Consider the following 19,299-nt stretch of genomic DNA (forward strand, 5'->3'; position numbering starts at 1 on the left):
AAACAGAAAATATATTAGAAATTTATTAGTTGTAATCACAAACAAAAGTTTAATGAAAATGATAAATTACTTACTTCACTGCATTATTAATTCACAGTTTCGCGTTCTCCAGTTTCAACGGAAAATAACAAATAATAATGGTTGTAAAGCTTTGCAGATTCCCGCCACAGCACAGCGTCACAAGACAGTACATGGCATGTTGCGCACGCACAATTTTATTCTGACGTCATTGCTTAGAATCACGTATTCCCGAGAAAGAGGGAAAAAGTTGCATATTCCCCGTCTTAAGGATTGGGAACATTACGGTTTGGAATCGTGCATCCTGGAGATCAGGTGAGTAGAAATAAGCGACAAATAACGTAAATAACTTTTAGCGCCTACCGTAAATAATTTTTACAAACCCTACCAATATAAAGTAAATTGTCCTCATAGTAATGGGAAAAAATGTAGAAAGTCCTTTAATAAGGCTATTTTCATGCAGATCTTATTCATATATTCTTTATACGGAAAATAAATATGGCTGGAAATGATAAAAAAAATATTTTCTTCGTGCTGACAATAAACAGAATATGTTTCCTGAACGATTTATATTATTAATAAACTATTCATGCAGTGTGTATTAAATGCTTCCTGACAGAAGGAAATATTATTAAAAACAACATCATCAACAACATCAACATCTGTAATGTGTGTCATAGTGGTAATCATGTTCTAACACAAACATATTTTCATACAGAGTAATTTATTGTTTTTAGTTTATGTGCTTATCAGTTTCCAAGTGTAGTTAATAAGTAGTTGCTCGCACTCTGGTAGTGTATGTGATATAATTTTTTAAAGCAAACAAGAGTGACCGATAGTTAATACTTTTTATATTAGCGAGAAATTTGTTTATTGCAGTACATGTAATTAGAATTTTTCATCAAATTTTAATGCTCTTAGTTGAGAATCTTTGTTAATGCAGCATGGGAGAAAAAAGTTTTTCTCAGAAAAGTAATCTTATTGTACATAGTGTTATTCATCCTGTAAAAAAATCTTATTCTTGTTGTATATGCAATAAAAGTTTTTTGCTTAGAGGTAATCTAACTAAACACTGTCGTATTCATACTGGTGTGAAACCTTATCCTTGTAGTGTATGTAATAAGAGTTATTCTGTAAGAGCTCATCTGACTGAACACAGTCGTGTTCATACTGGGGAGAAACCTTATCGTTGTAGTGAATGTAATGCTAGTTTTTCAATAAGAAGTACACTGCTTACACACATTCGTGTTCATACTGGTGAGAAACCGTATTCTTGTAATATATGTAATAAGAGTTTCTCACAAAGATGTAATTTGACTGAACACAGTCATATTCATACTAGTGAGAAACCTTTTTCTTGTAGTATATGTAATAAGAATTTTTCACAAAGAGGTACACTGAGTGTACACAGTCGTGTTCATACTGGGGAGAAACCGTATTCTTGTAGTATATGTAAAAAGAATTTTTCACAAAGAGGTAAACTGACTGTACACAGTCGTGTTCATACTGGGGAGAAACCGTATTCTTGTAGTATATGTAATAAGAATTTTTCACAAAGAGGTAAACTGACTGTACACAGTCGTGTTCATACTGGTGAGAAACCTTATCGTTGTAGTATATGTAATAAGAGTTTTTCACGAAGAAGTAATTTGACTGAACACAGTCGTGTTCATACTGGTGAGAAACCTTTTTCTTGTAGTTTATGTAATGAAAGTTTTTCAGTAAAAGCTCACCTGACAATACACAGTCGTGTTCATACTGGGGAGAAACCTTTTTCTTGTAGTATATGTAATAAGAATTTTTCACAAAGAGGTACACTGAGTGTACACAGTCGTGTTCATACTGGGGAGAAACCGTATTCTTGTAGTATATGTAATAAGAATTTTTCACAAAGAAGTAAACTGACTGTACACAGTCGTGTTCATACTGGGGAGAAACCGTATTCTTGTAGTATATGTAATAAGAATTTTTCACAAAGAGGTAAACTGACTATACACAGTCGTGTTCATACTGGTGAGAAACCTTATCGTTGTAGTATATGTAATAAGAAATTCTCACAAAGAAGTAATTTAACTGAACACAGTCGTGTTCATACTGGGGAGAAGCCTTACCGTTGTAGTGTATGTAATAAAAGTTTTTCAAAAAACGGTACGCTGACTACACACAGTCGTGTTCATACTATTGAGAAACTGCATTCTTGAAATATATGTAATAACAATTTTTCACAAAAATGCCATCTGATTAGACACCGCTATATTCACACTGGTGAAAAACCGTATTCATGTAGCATAGGGATACACAACCTGCTGCCCCCTGGCCACATGCGGCCCTCAAAACCTTAATGTGTGGCCTGCGTTAGCAACCTGAATAAAATAAAAAAATTAATTAAACTCCTTTTGAAGGAAAAAAATCGGACATATAAAATTTCGAGTTTAAGTTTTTGATGCACCCAATATCAATTCATTTAGTTTTTTAATCGCTTTTTTTGATTGTTAATGCTTCAGACTTGCACAGAGTTTTGAAAATCCCAATATTTTTAATAAGACATTATTAGGATACATGACTCATGAAATTTGATACTGTTTAGAAAAACTTTTATAATTTAAAAAGTTATTACGTATTTTAGCAAAATTGACGCCTTCCCAGAGAGAATAATAAAAGAAATGAGATGTGTAAATTTATATTAAATGAGGATCCCTTTTGCAGAAAAATATTTCAATTCACATGCATAATTCCATAAACATGTGCAAGTTTAGCAACACATACCCAATTTATTCATTTTTGTAGTCGCATGATTTAAAAATCATATGTCACGATTTTCGTATTCTGGCGTTTAAAGAATCATACGCGTTACTCTTCTCTCAAATCAAAAATTATACATTGTGATTCTTATTCAGGCGATTAAAAAAGCCACATCGCGAATCATATTAACACGTTTTAAAGATCGTACATTCTGATCATGTATCACGTTTTTCATTCAAGCAATTTAAAAGCCACAAATAACAATTCGTATTGAAGCGATTTAAAAATCACACATCAATATTCATATTCACGCGATTTAAAAATCACACATCAATATTCAAATTAACGCGATTTAAAAATTAGGAAAGGAAGAGCACCATCTGGAACAAATTCACAAAACTGATTAAGTTATTTGCCATAAGTTTAATACTGCCCACAGCAACAGCTTCTGAAGAAAGACTGTTTTCCAGAATGAATTGAGCATGTTCAAGTTTGAGGAGCAGTCTTTAAATAAAATCATTAAATTTTCATTTAATGGTCTGAAAAAGCTATCAGATGATCAAGTAAATAAAATTATCAAAATATTTGAAAATTGCAGGATAAGCATTACGAAATTTTTTATGCCATTTTCTACCGACATGGAACATTTTGTATCATGCACCTTAAATTTTAACTGTACAAATTTAAAATCCAGATAAGTATCGTAATGTCAGTTTTAATTAGTTGTTAATATATCTGTGTATTAACTGTAAATAGTGTCATGTTAAAAAATTATTGGTCATAAGGAGTCTAATTGGTCATAATAGTTTTTTATTATTAAGAGAAATAGCTCCTTCAAAATTAATGTTTTTTTTTTTTGTATTACTCTTATAATTTATTTAAAACGTTTTAACGTTGGAATATATTCCCTACTAAATGTTGAATCTTAGTTTGCCCTGCAAAGGTTTTGTTTCAATTTTAATCCTGCAAACTTTCTTTAAATTAAAGTACAGGGTGCTCCAAAATTATCTTTACAACTTCAAAAATTCATAACTTCGAACATAAACAAGAAATTTTTATTCTGTCTTTTGCATGTATTACTACAACTAATAAAGTTTTTTTTTCAATAGGCTGAAAAGTTTTAAATGAGGATGTGGGCACCACAACAGAAAGCTCAATGCGTCTCATGGCCGTATTCGCTCCACATTTTCTGGACTTGTGCTGGGTCGTCCGGCTCCACTTTTATGCAATACTGATCCGGTGCTCATGAAGCTTGTGTGCCATGCACGGATGGAGGGTCTGGATGGTGGGTCTCTTTGGAAATTTGTCCTGAAGTTCCGTTGAACCTGTGTATCTGATTTCGTCTCTATGAACCATGAGACGCATTGAGCTTTCTGTTGTGGTGTTCACATCCTCACTTATAACTTTTCAGCCTATTTAAAAAAAACTTTATTAGTTGTAGTAATACATGCAAAAGACAGAATAAAAATATCTTGTTTATGTTCGAAGTTATGAATTTTTGAAGTTGTAAAGATAATTTTGGAACACCCTGTATATAACTTGCATTTGTTTTATTAACTAGAAAATGAAAATTTTTTTAAAATTTATTTTTTGAACATTAAAAATTTTAATGTTAAAATTTATCTTTGAATGAACTTAAGTAGTATTATGTGATGATAAAATTTTTCCATTGTTTTTATTTATTTCAATTTATTTGAATTTTTTTTTATTTTTTATAATTGATTCTGTTTTTTCCCAAAGTAATCAGTTTTGCAGTTTTTAATTTTAAAAATTTAAAAGTATTTAATATTATGCAAGCATATTACAAGGTTCACTGTTAAAAAGAATTTAATGGCTAGAACAATGATGTTTATATAACTATTACTATGATGTTTATATAACTATTAGTTGCTGTTAACATGTCTGTCTAAATACTTTGGCATACAGCCCTTCATAGTTCAATCTGCTGTGCATGTGGCCCTTCACTCAAAAAGGTTGTGCACCCCTATTGTAGTACATGTAATAAGAGTTTTTCAGTAAGAGTTCATTTCACTAAACACAGTCGTGTTCATACTGGCAAGAAACCTTATGCTTGTGTATAAGAGTTTATAAGACGGAGATAATGTATCTAAGCACAATCATTTTCGTACTGGCAAGAAACCTTATGCTTGTAGTATATGTAATAAAAGTTTTTCACAAAAAGATCATCTGATTAAACACATTCATGCTCACACTGTTTAGAATCTATATTCTTGTATTTGTAAAAATAATTTTTTACTTAAGGACTATCCAGGTAATCACACTTGTATTCATACCTATGAAAAATTTTATGTAAAGTAAGGATGTTTCTAATGTTGAATAACCTAGTTTTTGTTGTGTATGTAATAAAATATCGTCACAAAATAGATAGTTTTTTTTGTTGCTTATAGTCATGTTCATTATGGTGTGACTTTTGTACTCTATGTCAAATAAGAATACTCAGCATTATGAAAAATGCTGAGTATATAATAAATTTATTTTAATAAATATTTTTTAATAAAATTTATTTTATGTAAATTTATTCAGCCTTATAATAAATTTATAAGGCTGAGTAATCAAAAATTTTTTTTTTGTACGTAATAAAATATTTTTATAAAATAGCATTCTTGCTGTTGACAGTCGCATTTGTTATGGTGTGATTTATTGTAGATTATGCGTCATACAAAAAGCATTATGAAAAATTGAATAACTCCTCTTTTGTACTCGGGATAGTATTGTATTTTAAACCAGTTTAGCTAATTGTGGCATCTAGTGGTGTACTTATACATTCAAAATATGTAGTAACCTATGACAACAGTTACTAACTGCTATTATTAATCATTTTAGGTTTACCAGGTATGTTCTAAAAAACTTACTTTTTGCTTTTCCATTTGTTAAATAATTATTTTCAATCTTTGTTGATTAAAAAATAACTATAAAGCGCGATTACCACATAATTCTGAATATAATTATGAAAAGTATTGAGTACTAGCCGCCTTTAGCGGCCAGCAAGATCACATTTCAAAATTAAACTGCTGTTTGTAGAAAATGCAACACCATGAAGGAATCATCAGAATCAAATGAAATTCGCAGCAAATGTCAATTATAGGATATTATGCAAATTAATAAAGTTTCAGAGCCATCGCGCGTGCGTGGCGCGCGCAGCGCCCTCTGAATTGATGCTGAAAGCGTATAAATAAAGTGCTGTAGCGGGACGTTGAAAATAGTCTATGATTATTTGTTAGTGGCAAACGTTTAGTGAGACCTGAGTATGCCTCCACGACGGAAGAATAAGAAATTCAAGCAACTTACGGAGTTTGAACGAGGGAGGATAATCGGCCTTCGAGAAGGAGGATTTTCCTATCGCGCAATAGCAGCTCGTATGCAGCGGAACAGTTCCACAGTGATGCGAGTTTGGAAGCAGTGGACCGACGAGCACCGAACAACTCGAAAAACAGGCACTGGACGACAGAAGGTGACGTCAGAGCGCGATGATCGACACCTGCTCCGCATGGCGGTGAATGATCGCACAGCTTCCTCCAGGCAGCTGGCAGCACATTGGTCTACTGCTACAGGTGTACAATTGTCGGCTTCGTCAATTCGTCGTCGTCTGCTGCGCCGTGGATTGCGTGCAAGGGTGCCATTATACAGGATTCCCCTCACGGCGGATCATCGACGGCTGCGTCGGCAGTGGGCTCTTGAGCACAGAGACTGGCGAGCTGATTGGCACCAAGTTGTCTTTTCAGATGAATCACGCTTCAATTTGTGGACCCATGATGGCCGTGTTCGTGTTAGACGTTATGCCGGTCAACGCTGCCTTCCTGAGTGTATTATTGAACGACATAGTGGTCGAACACCCGGAGTTATGGTCTGGGGTGCGATTTCGTATCATGGACGATCCAATTTGATACGAATTGAGGGTAATCTCAATAGCAACAGATACGTCCGTGAAGTGCTACAGCCCGAAGTCGTTCCTTTCCTTCAAGGCATCCCTGGAGCTATCTTTCAGCAGGATAATGCACGCCCACATGTTGCGCGGACTGTTAGAGACTTCTGTTCAGCACAACGCATGCAACTTCTTCCTTGGCCTGCTTATTCGCCGGATATGTCGCCTATTGAGCACGTGTGGGATATGGTTGGTCGGCGTCTCACTCGTGATCCGCGTCCTGCAGTTTCCAAAGACGAACTTTGGTTGCGCATACAAGCGATATGGAATTCTCTTCCTCAAGCAGATATTCAACATCTGTTTGACTCCATGCCACGTCGTATAGCAGCACTTATTGCAGCGCGTGGTGGCTGCACCAAATACTGATTTCGGACGCTTAATTTGTTTCTTTTGTTTTGAAAATTTCATCATTTATTTGTATCAGTACAAGTCGTTTCTGCATTAAATTTCATTTGATTCTGATGATTCTTTCATGGTGTTGCATTTTCTACAAACAGCAGTTTATTTTGCAGAGCATACTTTACCCTATAATATGAAAGTGTCTCTTCCATTACCCTATAATGGAAGAGACACTTTCAGTTTTTGACATTTTTTTTAAATTTCGAAGAAAATGCTGGGGTTATTATTTGTAATTTAGAGGTGTTCAGGTCATGCAATTTCTATCAATAAAATTTAAAGGTTGAAGGGACAGGCAGTAAATTACGAACGAAAACAAGTATTTTTGAACACCCCATGACATGAAAATATAGCAATGATTACTCTATTTGTTACTTTCAATAGTTGAATTAAATTTCGTAAACCTAGCTTAAATATTTATGGAAGTAAAAACATTTTAATAAAAAAAATGTGTGAATTTTTTGGTTAAAACTTCTAAAATATTCAAGATTTTCAGAACAATTTTCAATTAATAACAATTTTATTATTTTAGAGTTTAAAATAAAATTCGTTAATAACGAGAGAGGTTACGAGAGGTATTTTTAAAGTAGTTCTTTCATACTTCACATGCGCAGAGAAAATGTGACATTAATTTTTTTTTTACGAAATGCCATCGTAAATCGTATTTAGTGACTAATGAAAAAGACATATTCGAATATCTTGAGTATTTACAAAGTTTTTAGTAACAGTAGAACAGTTTAATGAGGACCGATACCGATTATCCTTGGTCCCTAAGCAGGCAGATCAAAGTGGTCTCCCACCCACCTACTGAAAGTAGCAAGTGATGCTTTCCTTCGGTGTTTAACTGGGAACCTTGCGAATTCCAAGATGCGAACAAGGACCAGGTAATTCGTGGATCAAGCAATGGGAGAAATTTGCCATCGTGGAGGACTTTTTGGTGGAACTAACCCGCATTTGCGTTACACGGAGAGGAGGACCTCCCACGGTTAGCCAGACGGCAAGAGGACTCTAACCCATGATCAGGCTACCACTGAGGATATTATACGTCAGCACTTGTAGTCGGGTGCGGAATTCGTATAGGCAATTCATCGCTGGGATTCGAACTAGGTTCACCTCATTGGAAGGCGAATGCTCCATCCCCTGAGTGGTCGATATTACTGTATCTATTCTTGCACTTATAGAAGTGAGGGTCCAGGTTTCGATATTTATAGCAGACGTAAATGTGCAGATAGCTGTCACGCGCTGGCTTTGCTCCCAGGAGTTAGATTTTTATCTACGACTCCTGTAACAGTCTGGCCGGTGTTAAAATTCCTGTGGTGGTTATGGTGAGAAGGAACTGAAATATTGCTGTTTCTTTTGCAGTAAATCTATCCAAGTACATGCGACTTCCTTTTATAGGCATTTGAAAACTCCCTTCATGAATGACTTTCGTATTTTTAATAAATGTTTACGTGGAGAACGTGTGTTTTTTTTTGCCTTTTCAATCATTAGGTTTTCCTTTGAAGTTTAGTTAAATTCTTTTTATCAATGAAATAAAAGTAAAGCCAAGTATGATAAAAATAAAATTTTGGCTTTTTATACTCTGTTTAGAAAACAATGTAAAATCTCTATTAATTCTCGATGTAGTCACCTTTAGTTGACTAATGACTATAATAGTTACTATAGTCGACCTATTTAGTATGCAACTGTGTAAATATGTATGTTCATACAAAAACTCTTCCTCTCTTCCACCATTTTCGTTTGCTAAACTGAGTTTTATTGCGTCGAGTTTTCTATTTCTATCTCAGTTATTTGCAAGGCTGGACGCAGGATTAACGGACCCCAAGATAAAATTTGATGCAGGCCCCTTTCTGAAAATGCATTAAATTTAATTTTAAAATTTTGAAGCTTTTTCAAAAAATTACTTTTTACAAAATTCATTTCCCTTTGGTTCCTGAAATATCAGTTTTTATATAAGTATTCTTGCACAAGTGTTTAGTTTGACTAAAACCTAAATGATTTTTGTTTTTTATTTTTATAAACTTGCATTAAATGTGAAGAATTATTTTCCTGAAATTATTTGGGGGACCGGAAAGTAACGTCGTTTCGGTGTATTTGATATTTGTTATCAAGATTTTATTTTTAATCAATATTGTATTCACCCTCAACAACCTTCCAATGCTGAATCGATGGATCGAAGAAATGAATTGGTTTTTAAGACCGAATATTTACTGCTTCGAAACGACATTACTTTCCGGTCCCCCTAATATAAACACTGCAAGCATATATAAATAAGAAATTCTTCTGCAATAAAAAAATAATAATAAAGCATTTGAATGCTTCAGGGACTACAATACAATACTCCTTTATGTCTATGGAATGCTTATAAGGAATTTCAACCGGACCCTCAACTGTTCCGAGCGCCGAGACAATTAGTCCCTGTCTTCAACTCCTGAAGTATGGCCTTTGTTATTTTGTTGAACAAATGCAAAATTCCTCTTTGTCGAGTAACCTGTTATCTGGGGATAAAATTACACACAAACTCAATTGTCTTAAGGACAGGTTATGCCCTGTGTTAAAAGTAAAATTTATAAAATTTACAATTCCGTTGGTTATTCTTTTAAGGCAAAGGCATAGTTTGGAATATGCTATTAATTTTGAGTGCATCGAGGTTTTTTAATGATTATTCTTTGATGATTGACTTCTCTGATAGTGATTTGAACAAACGTGCTTTTTTCTTTGTTTCAGATTGGCGAGGACAAATATCACATTTGAATTTGCAAGCATTTCCCAGACAAGTTAAAGTAAATTGTGTTTAGGTAGAAGTGAAATATTTGTTAGATATTTAAAGCTGGATATTATAAAAAATTCTTTTAAAAGGGAAGAAAAAGAAAATTTTTTTTACGAAGACACATACGAGCTGAACGTAGCTAAACTTGTTCCATCTATTATTGCTGGTAAAAGTTGAAAATAATTTAAATTATTCTGTAATTGCTCTAAACTATTTTAGGGTTAAATCTCATCATGTGTTCTCTGGTTTACGCTTGCATAGGTTGGATTAAAGCTCCTGAATTAAAGTATAGGAGTCATAGCCTTAGGTTGGACAACAAACATTTCCATAAAAGTTGAAAGAGAACTAAGAGCTGACTACAAATTTTCGCTTTCACTTTTTAGATGAAAAAATATCTCAATATCCGACTTTAATGAATGGGCTTTCGAAATCAGTGACCTGAATTAATTTCCTGATTGCCATAGTGGTCAAGGGAGGAATAGCCTTATCTTGTTAGGTTGAGGGTGAAAGTTTAATTGGCGTCACTCATTAATGACCAGAAACCGCTAGTTTTGCAACTGTACATTGGATTGTTTTCGTCTCCCAAATTTGAGTGCCGTGGGACTTCCTAAATCATGACTTCTGACAACAACAAAAAAAACCAATGGTTGATATAGATTGTAATGGATAGTACGGTGGATTTTATTTTCGCATAAAATACACAGCGTAAAAACAAACATCATCTTACTTAGGGCAAATATCTAGTAATATTTTCAACTGAAAAAAAAAAAAAAAAAAAATCGAAACTGCCCAATTGTTCACACCGTCAGAACATTCATTTTGGAAACTATCTTCTTCCGCTTAATTATGAATAAAATGATTTGTTATGAATAAATATGCTAATTTTTTTGTGATATTTATGGTGAACTAAAAATAATTAAAAGCTTCCTAACTTAAAATCATGAAAAATAACTAAATGCTGCCTAATCGTTCAAGCCGTCAGAACATCTATAGTAATTAAAGCTGCCTTAAAAATTCATTAAAATAATTAAAAGCTGCCCAATCGTTCACACCGTCATTACATCTTTCTTCCCCCCTCTAACTATCAATAAATTGTTGTGCTATGAATAAATGTGCTGATTTTTTGTGATATTTACGGTGAATTAAAAGAAATGGAGAATGATTTAAAGCTGCCCAATTGTTTATACCGTTAGAACAACCCCCCCCCCTAAACTGTAAGTAAATTGTTGTGCTATGAATAAATGAGCTAAATTTTTTGTAATTTTTATGGGAGTAAAAGTAAATTAAAAATAATTAAAAGCTGCCCACTCGTATTTGGTGAATTGAGAATAATTAAAAGATGCGTTGCATAATTACACAAAATGATGAAGAATAATCGTTTCCGAAGTCAGAAAAATCTATTTTGGAATATTCCCCCCCCCCCGAAATGTACGATTAAATTGCTATATTATGAATAAATATGCTAAATTCTTAATGATAAATATGGTATGGCAATGAATGGGATTATACCGCCACTGAGTTCTACTAAAAGTGATTTTTATGGTCACTGAGATCTTTTATTCATTATCATGTATTAATAGATTATAAATTTATTAATTTTTAATACAAGTAGTGCAAAAATTTCAACATTTAAAAGTCTGAACTAGGCATATAACGTTATATTTATTCATCATTTTCTGTGGAATCTCTATTGGCTTTGAAAGTTAAGTTTTGTATTACATATTCTAAAAATATGGAAGATGAAACATATGAACAAACGATTGTCATAATTAAAATATTCAATTAGGTATTCCCCTCTCCAGACTAATATATGATTTTGCCTCCCTAAAAAACCTATTAATTTATTGAGACTAATTCGAATTGGGTACCGTACCAAAAATGGGAAGAGAATTAATTGTAGTTGCCAACTGGAAGTTACAAATTATAAGTTAGTAATTTCTTTTAGTAATTTATAAATTGATTCTCTCATTCCTTTATTCACTAATTCAACAATTCATTGACTTAATATAAAATCGGTTTATTAATTCGTTTTTTCATAACTACGCATCTTCGCTGACTAATTGATTAGGCCTTTTTTTTCATCAAAGTTCTTATCGTCCTGTAAAATTAGACTTTTTCTTTCTTGGAAAAAATTAATACCCAAGATATTTTTTGACCAAAAACTTTGTTACGCTATGATGAATGATATCTGTAAACTATCTAACTGCCTTCTGTACGCTTGCCTTTTTTTTTTTTAAGTAAATGGGGGTGATTTAAGGTGAAGAATTGAATTTATTCAAAACTGGAGAATTAGGCATTGTTTCCCATATATTTTTTTTCACGTTGAATTGAATATCACACTAACACGTGATCACACTAACACATTATATTCAAGAAGTACACATTTATACCTCTACCTATTTACGCTTTTGATATTGCTATCTAAACAAGTGAGACATAGTTTCTAAAAGAAACAATGAAAAAGTACGACAACCGAAGTCTTCAGCGGGTACCAGCTCCGGAATCCATGAATGCAAAACCTTTTCTATCGAGAGAGCACGACAAATGTCTAAATTGCTCTGTCTGTACCCCAAAGGTTTTGCCAAAGTCCAGGAAGAGTAAATACAATACAAAATATGAAATGCATTAAGCAAGAAAAAAAAAAAGGTTTGCAAAGGTAACAAAGGATTTGTATTTATGGCTTCAGAGCTGGTACCCCCTGAAGACGTCAACTTCGGTTGTATTTTTTCATTGTTTCTTTCGTTTCAAATTCTTTCGGAAAAGCTGCATAGCGCGTTTTTCCACTGGAAGTATAGTCTTTAATTGCTTTAATTATTTTGAATTCTTTTCTTATTATATTTTTTCCAATGTATTTCTTATGCTGAATCGAATGAGACTAGACACAAATACAAGTCAATATAGAACAAATAGTTCAAGAGTTTTAATTATATAAAGTCTTTCTTTTACACGCATTTATGTGTACACTTTACATTGCTATATGGGTACTATTTGACAATGTTAGGTATATTTTCCAATGTAATTTTTCCCGCTGAATTGGATGAAACTATTTTAAAAGATGATCAGATCAATAGATTATAAGTTATAATCGTTTTAAGTACGGAAAGTACAATTTTGTACTTGCACATATTTACACATCTTACATTGTAATAAGACAGTTGTAATACAAATAAGAGAGGCACTGTTTCTTACGTAATTTTTCTCAATTAATAGAATGAAACCAAACATGATTCAAAAGGTCTAATATTTATAAAGTTGAAAATATTTTTTGTTGTTGTAAAAATTATACTATTTTTGTATTGCACTTATTAGTATGAAAAAAAAACCTTATAACTTGAAATCAAATAAATAATCCTATCAACTTGAATTTCATCTCATTACATTCAGTATTTAAAATTTCATAGTAAAATGTACCTCATACGTTCAAATAGCTAATAGATGAAAAATTAAAAAGTGTATTAATTCATGTCAAAAATAGTTCTTTTTATGCATGAAAACGTTTATAATTTTTAAACTATCCGTTCGATTGATTCGTGTATATTTGATTCCGATTTCGCCTACAGAATACAAAAAGAAAAAAAGAAATTCTCACTTATTTAGATAGCATTATTAGATGCTTAGCATAGTACAAGTACAAAATTGTTCTTTTCGTACTCATAACTTCTAAACTATTTGTACGATCGTTTTGGGCTTGATTTTATGGTTTGGTGGAAAAATACACCGGAAATAATGCCTTACTTGCCTGTTTAGAAAAAATTCAATTCTCCCCTCAAATCATTCCCATTTCCCTCATAAAAGGAAAAAGCGTAAGGAGTTCAGGAGATTTTGACTCATGTGATTCGACAGATATGATTTATAATTTTTGTCAAAAAATATCTTAGCGTTAATTTTCCAAAGAAACACATTTTATTTATTTATCTAATTTGATAAAATAACAGTCATAGTTGCCAACATAATGACTCGAAACTCTATAACATAATTTTGAAATTAAATGTGAACAATCTTAAAAGTCATTATGTTTAAAATTAACTATATAAAGAAAACGAAAAAACTAACTATTATAATATTAGTTTGTTGTCTAACTATTATATTAGTTTTGTATTGTCGTAGATAAAATTAACTATTTAAAGGAAACGAAAAAAAGATTCAAATAAAATGGTGTTGTATAAAATGCATTAAAAAAAGACTTTTTGATAAATGACGAAAATTACAATCAAGTCTCTCTACTCTAATCTCCGCAGATCTGCTCGATAGATCCATTGTAAATTATCTATTTGTTTCTTTAACATCGAGAGATAGATATTTTTAAAAGTATTCTCACGGCATCTCATAAAAATCAGGTAGTTACATAGCGAGAGTTAAAAACAACGATAACATCGCGGCGACTCCCGAAAATGATAAACACATTGAATACGATTATCTTACGACTATTATAGATAGCGATAATTATCCACTGTGACAAATATCGAAAGCAACAGTATGTCGTGTATTATCAATAAGCATTATCTCAATGCAATACTATCGTTGATAAAATGTCCTACCCCTTCAGTAGTGGCATGACAGCCCAACATCTCCTAGAAGAGGGAAGGCCTCAGCACGTATCAATTTAGTAATGTTAGGAAAATTAATTAAGCTGTGGAGCAAAAATAAGAAAGATGTCACCACGTTTGGGCAAGTAAGCTGCGTAGACAAAAGATGTCGTTACGTTTGGACTACTAAAGGATCAAATTATTTGTTTATGGTAGCCCGTGCGGAGGCCTTCTCTCTTTTAGGAGGTATTGGAATGCCCGGGATGGGCCCCAATACAACCTCTTTTAGAATTTAGCACTAGTTGACCTTATGCTCGTCTTTATCTTTTCGTTTATTTATTTTCAATGTTTTTCAATCACCTTCGAGTTTGATTTTCAGGTTTTTATATCACCACCCTTTGTTTCGAGGCGGTTGGTTTGGCTGTGAAAACATTTTGGTAGTCTTAGTGATTTTAGATCTAATGTCCAGCCAATCCTAAAACTTATATGTTAATAAAATTAACTAATAGATGTTAATAAACATAATTTTGAAAATTTTATCTGATTCTATATCCGTTCTTCTTTTCTAAATTCCATTTACTTGAACACCTCCGAAAATACTTCCTAAAAATTTTCTCTTAGTTTCCAGGATTTCTCTATCTTTTTCTGACGTTGTTCAAGTTTAATTATGGGTAGGTAGGTACTTTATTTACGTCGTACTAGAGCTGTTCAATGAGCTATTGGCGACGGTCTTGGAAACATCCCTGAGGATGATCCGAAGACATGCCATCGCAATTTTGATCCTCTGCAGAGAGGATGGCTCTCCTTTGGTAGCCCAACGACCTGCTCTGGAAGTCGAACAGTTTACGAGCACTTTCTAATATTTCTAAAAAGTAATAATTATATTTGGATTTCGTACATGACATATACTTAGTTTTGGTTTGATCAATATTGCGGTTCATTTTAGTAATCTTCAGTTTTCAGGGAAGATAACGGGTAATCGTTTAGGTACTGTAAATATTGAGCAATGTGGATATATATATATATATATATATATATATATATATATATATATATATATATATATATATGTATATATATATATATATATATATATATATATATATATATATATATATATATGTATATATATATATATATATATATATATATATATATATATATATATATATATATATATATGTATATATATATATATATATATATATATATAATTTACTTTCGTATTAGTCCCATAACAGCATTAATAGTACACGTTCCTTTTAAGAACTAATTTGGCGATGTTCATAACAATCAAACAGGATTTTAAATTAGCCATCCCCTTGTTAGAAATCACGGAAATATGACCGTAACTCTAAACAATGTGTCTTCTCATGTGTGAAAACAAAATTGCGACTGCGGACAGTGTTTTGTTTTCATCTTCCCAATATCCTGGAGCAAGTTTTTTTTTGTTGTGTGAAAACAGCCGAAAACTCGAGAACAATTTCAATGTACCTAACGATGAACTGAAAACTCTTACTTTACCACAAACTGTCTTCAATGTTAAGCAATTGAAAACTTATAGATTTTAATTTTACCATTATACGTCCTCCATAATGAAGACAATGTCCAAAGAGAAGGAATTTCCAAAGTTATCCTTGGATAAGGAAAACAATAATGTCTGTATTATACCTGTATCGTTCGGCGATACTTTTAAGGAACCCGAGAAAAAGGATATTCCTAATATTGATATTCAACCTGGTTTATTTTTTCCCGAATTTTATGAAAAAGGGGTAAGTTGAACTTTTCATTCGTATGAGTAATTTAGGGTTTAGAGACAGTAATTAATACCTTAATTTGTCAGTTGTTAAATTTTTAGTTTCTGTATTTGGTTGCTTATAGTTGAAAATTTTTATTGTCTTACCTTTTTAAATATAATTTAGTTCGGCTTTAAAAAACTAAAACCTATTAGCATAAGAGCTTCGAATCCTAGTGAAGGTTAATTGATTTGAATACTATTCACTAATTGTAGAATTTCTTCTCCCATAGTGCTAATGAAAAATATACTTAGCGATAGCTAATCATGGATTAGATTCACGTCCACGAAACATAATTTTAGATTTCTGTTGTCATATGGTTAATCAATTTAGTTTTCAGGCATTTTTTTTAATGTATCGCAAACGCAGGCTATTTTCACCAAAAACAGGGTTTACACATACTTCTAAAAAAAATTAAAAAGTGGTCATGATATTAATATATATTTTTTTATTTATATTATTATGTTTGCTTTATTTTTTCTAAGAAAATATATATATATGGATTCGAAGGTGACGGATATAAAATTAAATCGATAGTGGGAGCTAAAATTGAGAAATTTTCAGCTTCTTTACAAAAAAATTGATACCAGGTATTAATTTTTTCCAGGTATATACAACCCAGTAAAATGTTCACCTAGAATGCGAGTTTGCTCCATTGTTTGACCCAAGCGTTCTCTTATCTTCTGGGTTGGGTTCAAAATTTCACTAAGGGTTAAACATTTAGATTCGATCATCCGATAGCATTAAGCAGTGTGGTACACTTCAATTCTCAAAGCAACCACATTATTAAAAATAAAACATAAAACTCCTCTAAACGCACCGGTTCACATTTCTGTGTCTATTATAGTAAAAGAATATTAGAAAAGTTCTGCTATTAATGCCAAGACTTCAAACTAATTTATATTTCAAAATTATAAACGCATTAATTTAAACAAAAGTGAATTTGAGAGTTATCATCGGTAATTCCACGCATGCCCATTACAAAACAACAAAATTCGTATTTTAACACAATCATCAAAGATATAAATACTAAAATGAACTGAAATTTAATATTTACTTATAGTTATTGGTTTTATTTATTTTATTTCAGCTATATAAGTTCATCCAATATATTATTAAATAAATAACTTTTGTTCGAATTATCGAATTTTTGTTGTTGTTGTAGTTCATTTACGTCGCACTAGAGCTGCACAATGGGCTATTGACGATGGTCTGGGAAACATCCCTGAGGATGATCCGAAGACATGCCATCACAATTTTGATCCTCTGCAGAGGGGATGGCGCATCCGCTTCGGTAGCCCGACGACCTGCATGCGAAGTCGAGCACTTTACGATAGAACAGTTTAACGAGGACCAATACCGCACACCCTCGGTCCCTACGCAGACTGATCCAAGTGGTCACCCACCCGCACACTGACCACAGCCAGTGATGCTTGACTTCGGTGATCTGCTGGGAACCGCGTCTTAACGATCAGTCCACTGCGGGACTCGAATTTTTCTCATACTAAGTACTATACTCTGAATATGAAATCAGACATATACACGTATTTTCTCTGAATAAACACTCCTTTTTTTCGTCGGATTCATAATTTTAACTCTAAAAATATATAGGTTCTCGCTGTTTGGGAAATATGTCTCCATAAGTTTAACCAGATTGAAAGTTTGGACCCTTTAATTTACTTATTGAGCAACTCGGGAATTCAAAAATAATCCATTCAATAAATACATTTCTAGGTATAATAATTTTTACATCATTTTAAACTATGTAAATTGAACAAAAGACTTTACATAACTAATTCGTCTTACAAAACTACATAGTATTAAATTATGTTGAACTTTGTATGCCTTACAGTTGAAAACTTTCCGATCAATAGTAATTTAAATAATAGAAACTAATAACTAAGTGTAATAAAATATTTATGATATGGAATAAACATTCTTAGGAAACCTAGTTTTATAAATATGTGCTCAAAGTATTCCGATTCTCTTGAAAAATTTCCAAGATGAAGCGAAATATGTAAAAAGTTGAATTAACATGAAATGGCTTATAGTTTTGGGACCATATTTTTCTAATTGCGGCTACCCCTTTGGAAGTTAAAAATCCAGATTTCTCTGAATGCTTGGTTAGAGAAAGAACACTTTTGTGTCTGATTTCGTAATTTCATTAACAGTTAGCATCTATTAGCATATTTTATGTCACTTCTATAAAAAAATATAGTAATTCAATCATTAAAACGAAAGTTATTCAGAGGGCTTCCGTTTTGCTCACTACACGAATGAAGCTGAAATGTAGCAATGGCATATTTTTTGAGAGGTACTACTTTGCTTTCCTATTTGGCAATGTAAACATTTTTCTGAAAGAAATATAATATTTCAAGGAAGTGTTACCTAAATTTTTGAGACATTTATTAATAAATAAAATAAACTTTTTAAAGGAAAAAAAAAGCAATAAATGTGGATATATTTTTCCCTTCTTTAAAAATTAAAATTCACGTCAGAAGAAACAGTTCCTTTCATTGTCAAATTGGAAACCATTCCTGTATTTTTTGGAAGAAATATTTTTACTAATTTTACAACAATTTAATTTATCTGGAAACTGAAACATACTTTTAAAACAAAAATAAATACATCTGACAAAATGACATCTCACAATTAATATATAATCATTTAAAAAAGCAACTATTTAAAAAATCATAATTAAAGCTAATGCAACTTTAAGAGACGAAACATAAAATTCGAACACAAACAGTAAAAAATTATAAATATTATAAATAAATCACAGTAAAATATTTTTTAAGTTACAAAATTTTTTAAAAAGAAACCGCTTTCTTTAAACCTTCATTTTTTACATTTTGTTCAAAATTTGTAATTTAAAACACAGTTTAAAATTAAGTGAAAATTTGCTTGATTTGATATTTAAAGAATTCATCAGCCTTCATTAAATAACATAATGAATAATAAAGAACGATAAATAATTATACATTTTTTTTATAAGGAATTATATTTGGAAAAATGAATTTTATAACTGAGTGCAATTTTTTTTAAAATCCTTTAAAATATCTTGTGGGAAACGTGCAAAAAGAGAAATTAATTAAAGGATTCATATTT

The 19,299-nt window shown here is 31.9% G+C and overlaps 1 protein-coding gene across 1 annotated transcript; it reads left to right on the forward strand.

Moving 5' to 3' along the window:
* On the forward strand, positions 1-5,144 carry LOC122270420 (uncharacterized). The gene has a single exon (XM_087157294.1). The coding sequence runs from the start codon at positions 963-965 to the stop codon at positions 2,217-2,219; it is 1,257 nt and encodes a 418-aa protein (XP_087013420.1). The 5' UTR covers positions 1-962; the 3' UTR covers positions 2,220-5,144.
* The last annotated feature ends 14,155 nt before the right edge of the window (positions 5,145-19,299 follow it).

Source organism: Parasteatoda tepidariorum, chromosome 2, assembly GCF_982258835.1.
Source record: "Parasteatoda tepidariorum strain Cologne lab strain chromosome 2, Ptep-v5.0, whole genome shotgun sequence".
NCBI classification, from domain to species: Eukaryota; Metazoa; Arthropoda; class Arachnida; order Araneae; family Theridiidae; genus Parasteatoda; species Parasteatoda tepidariorum.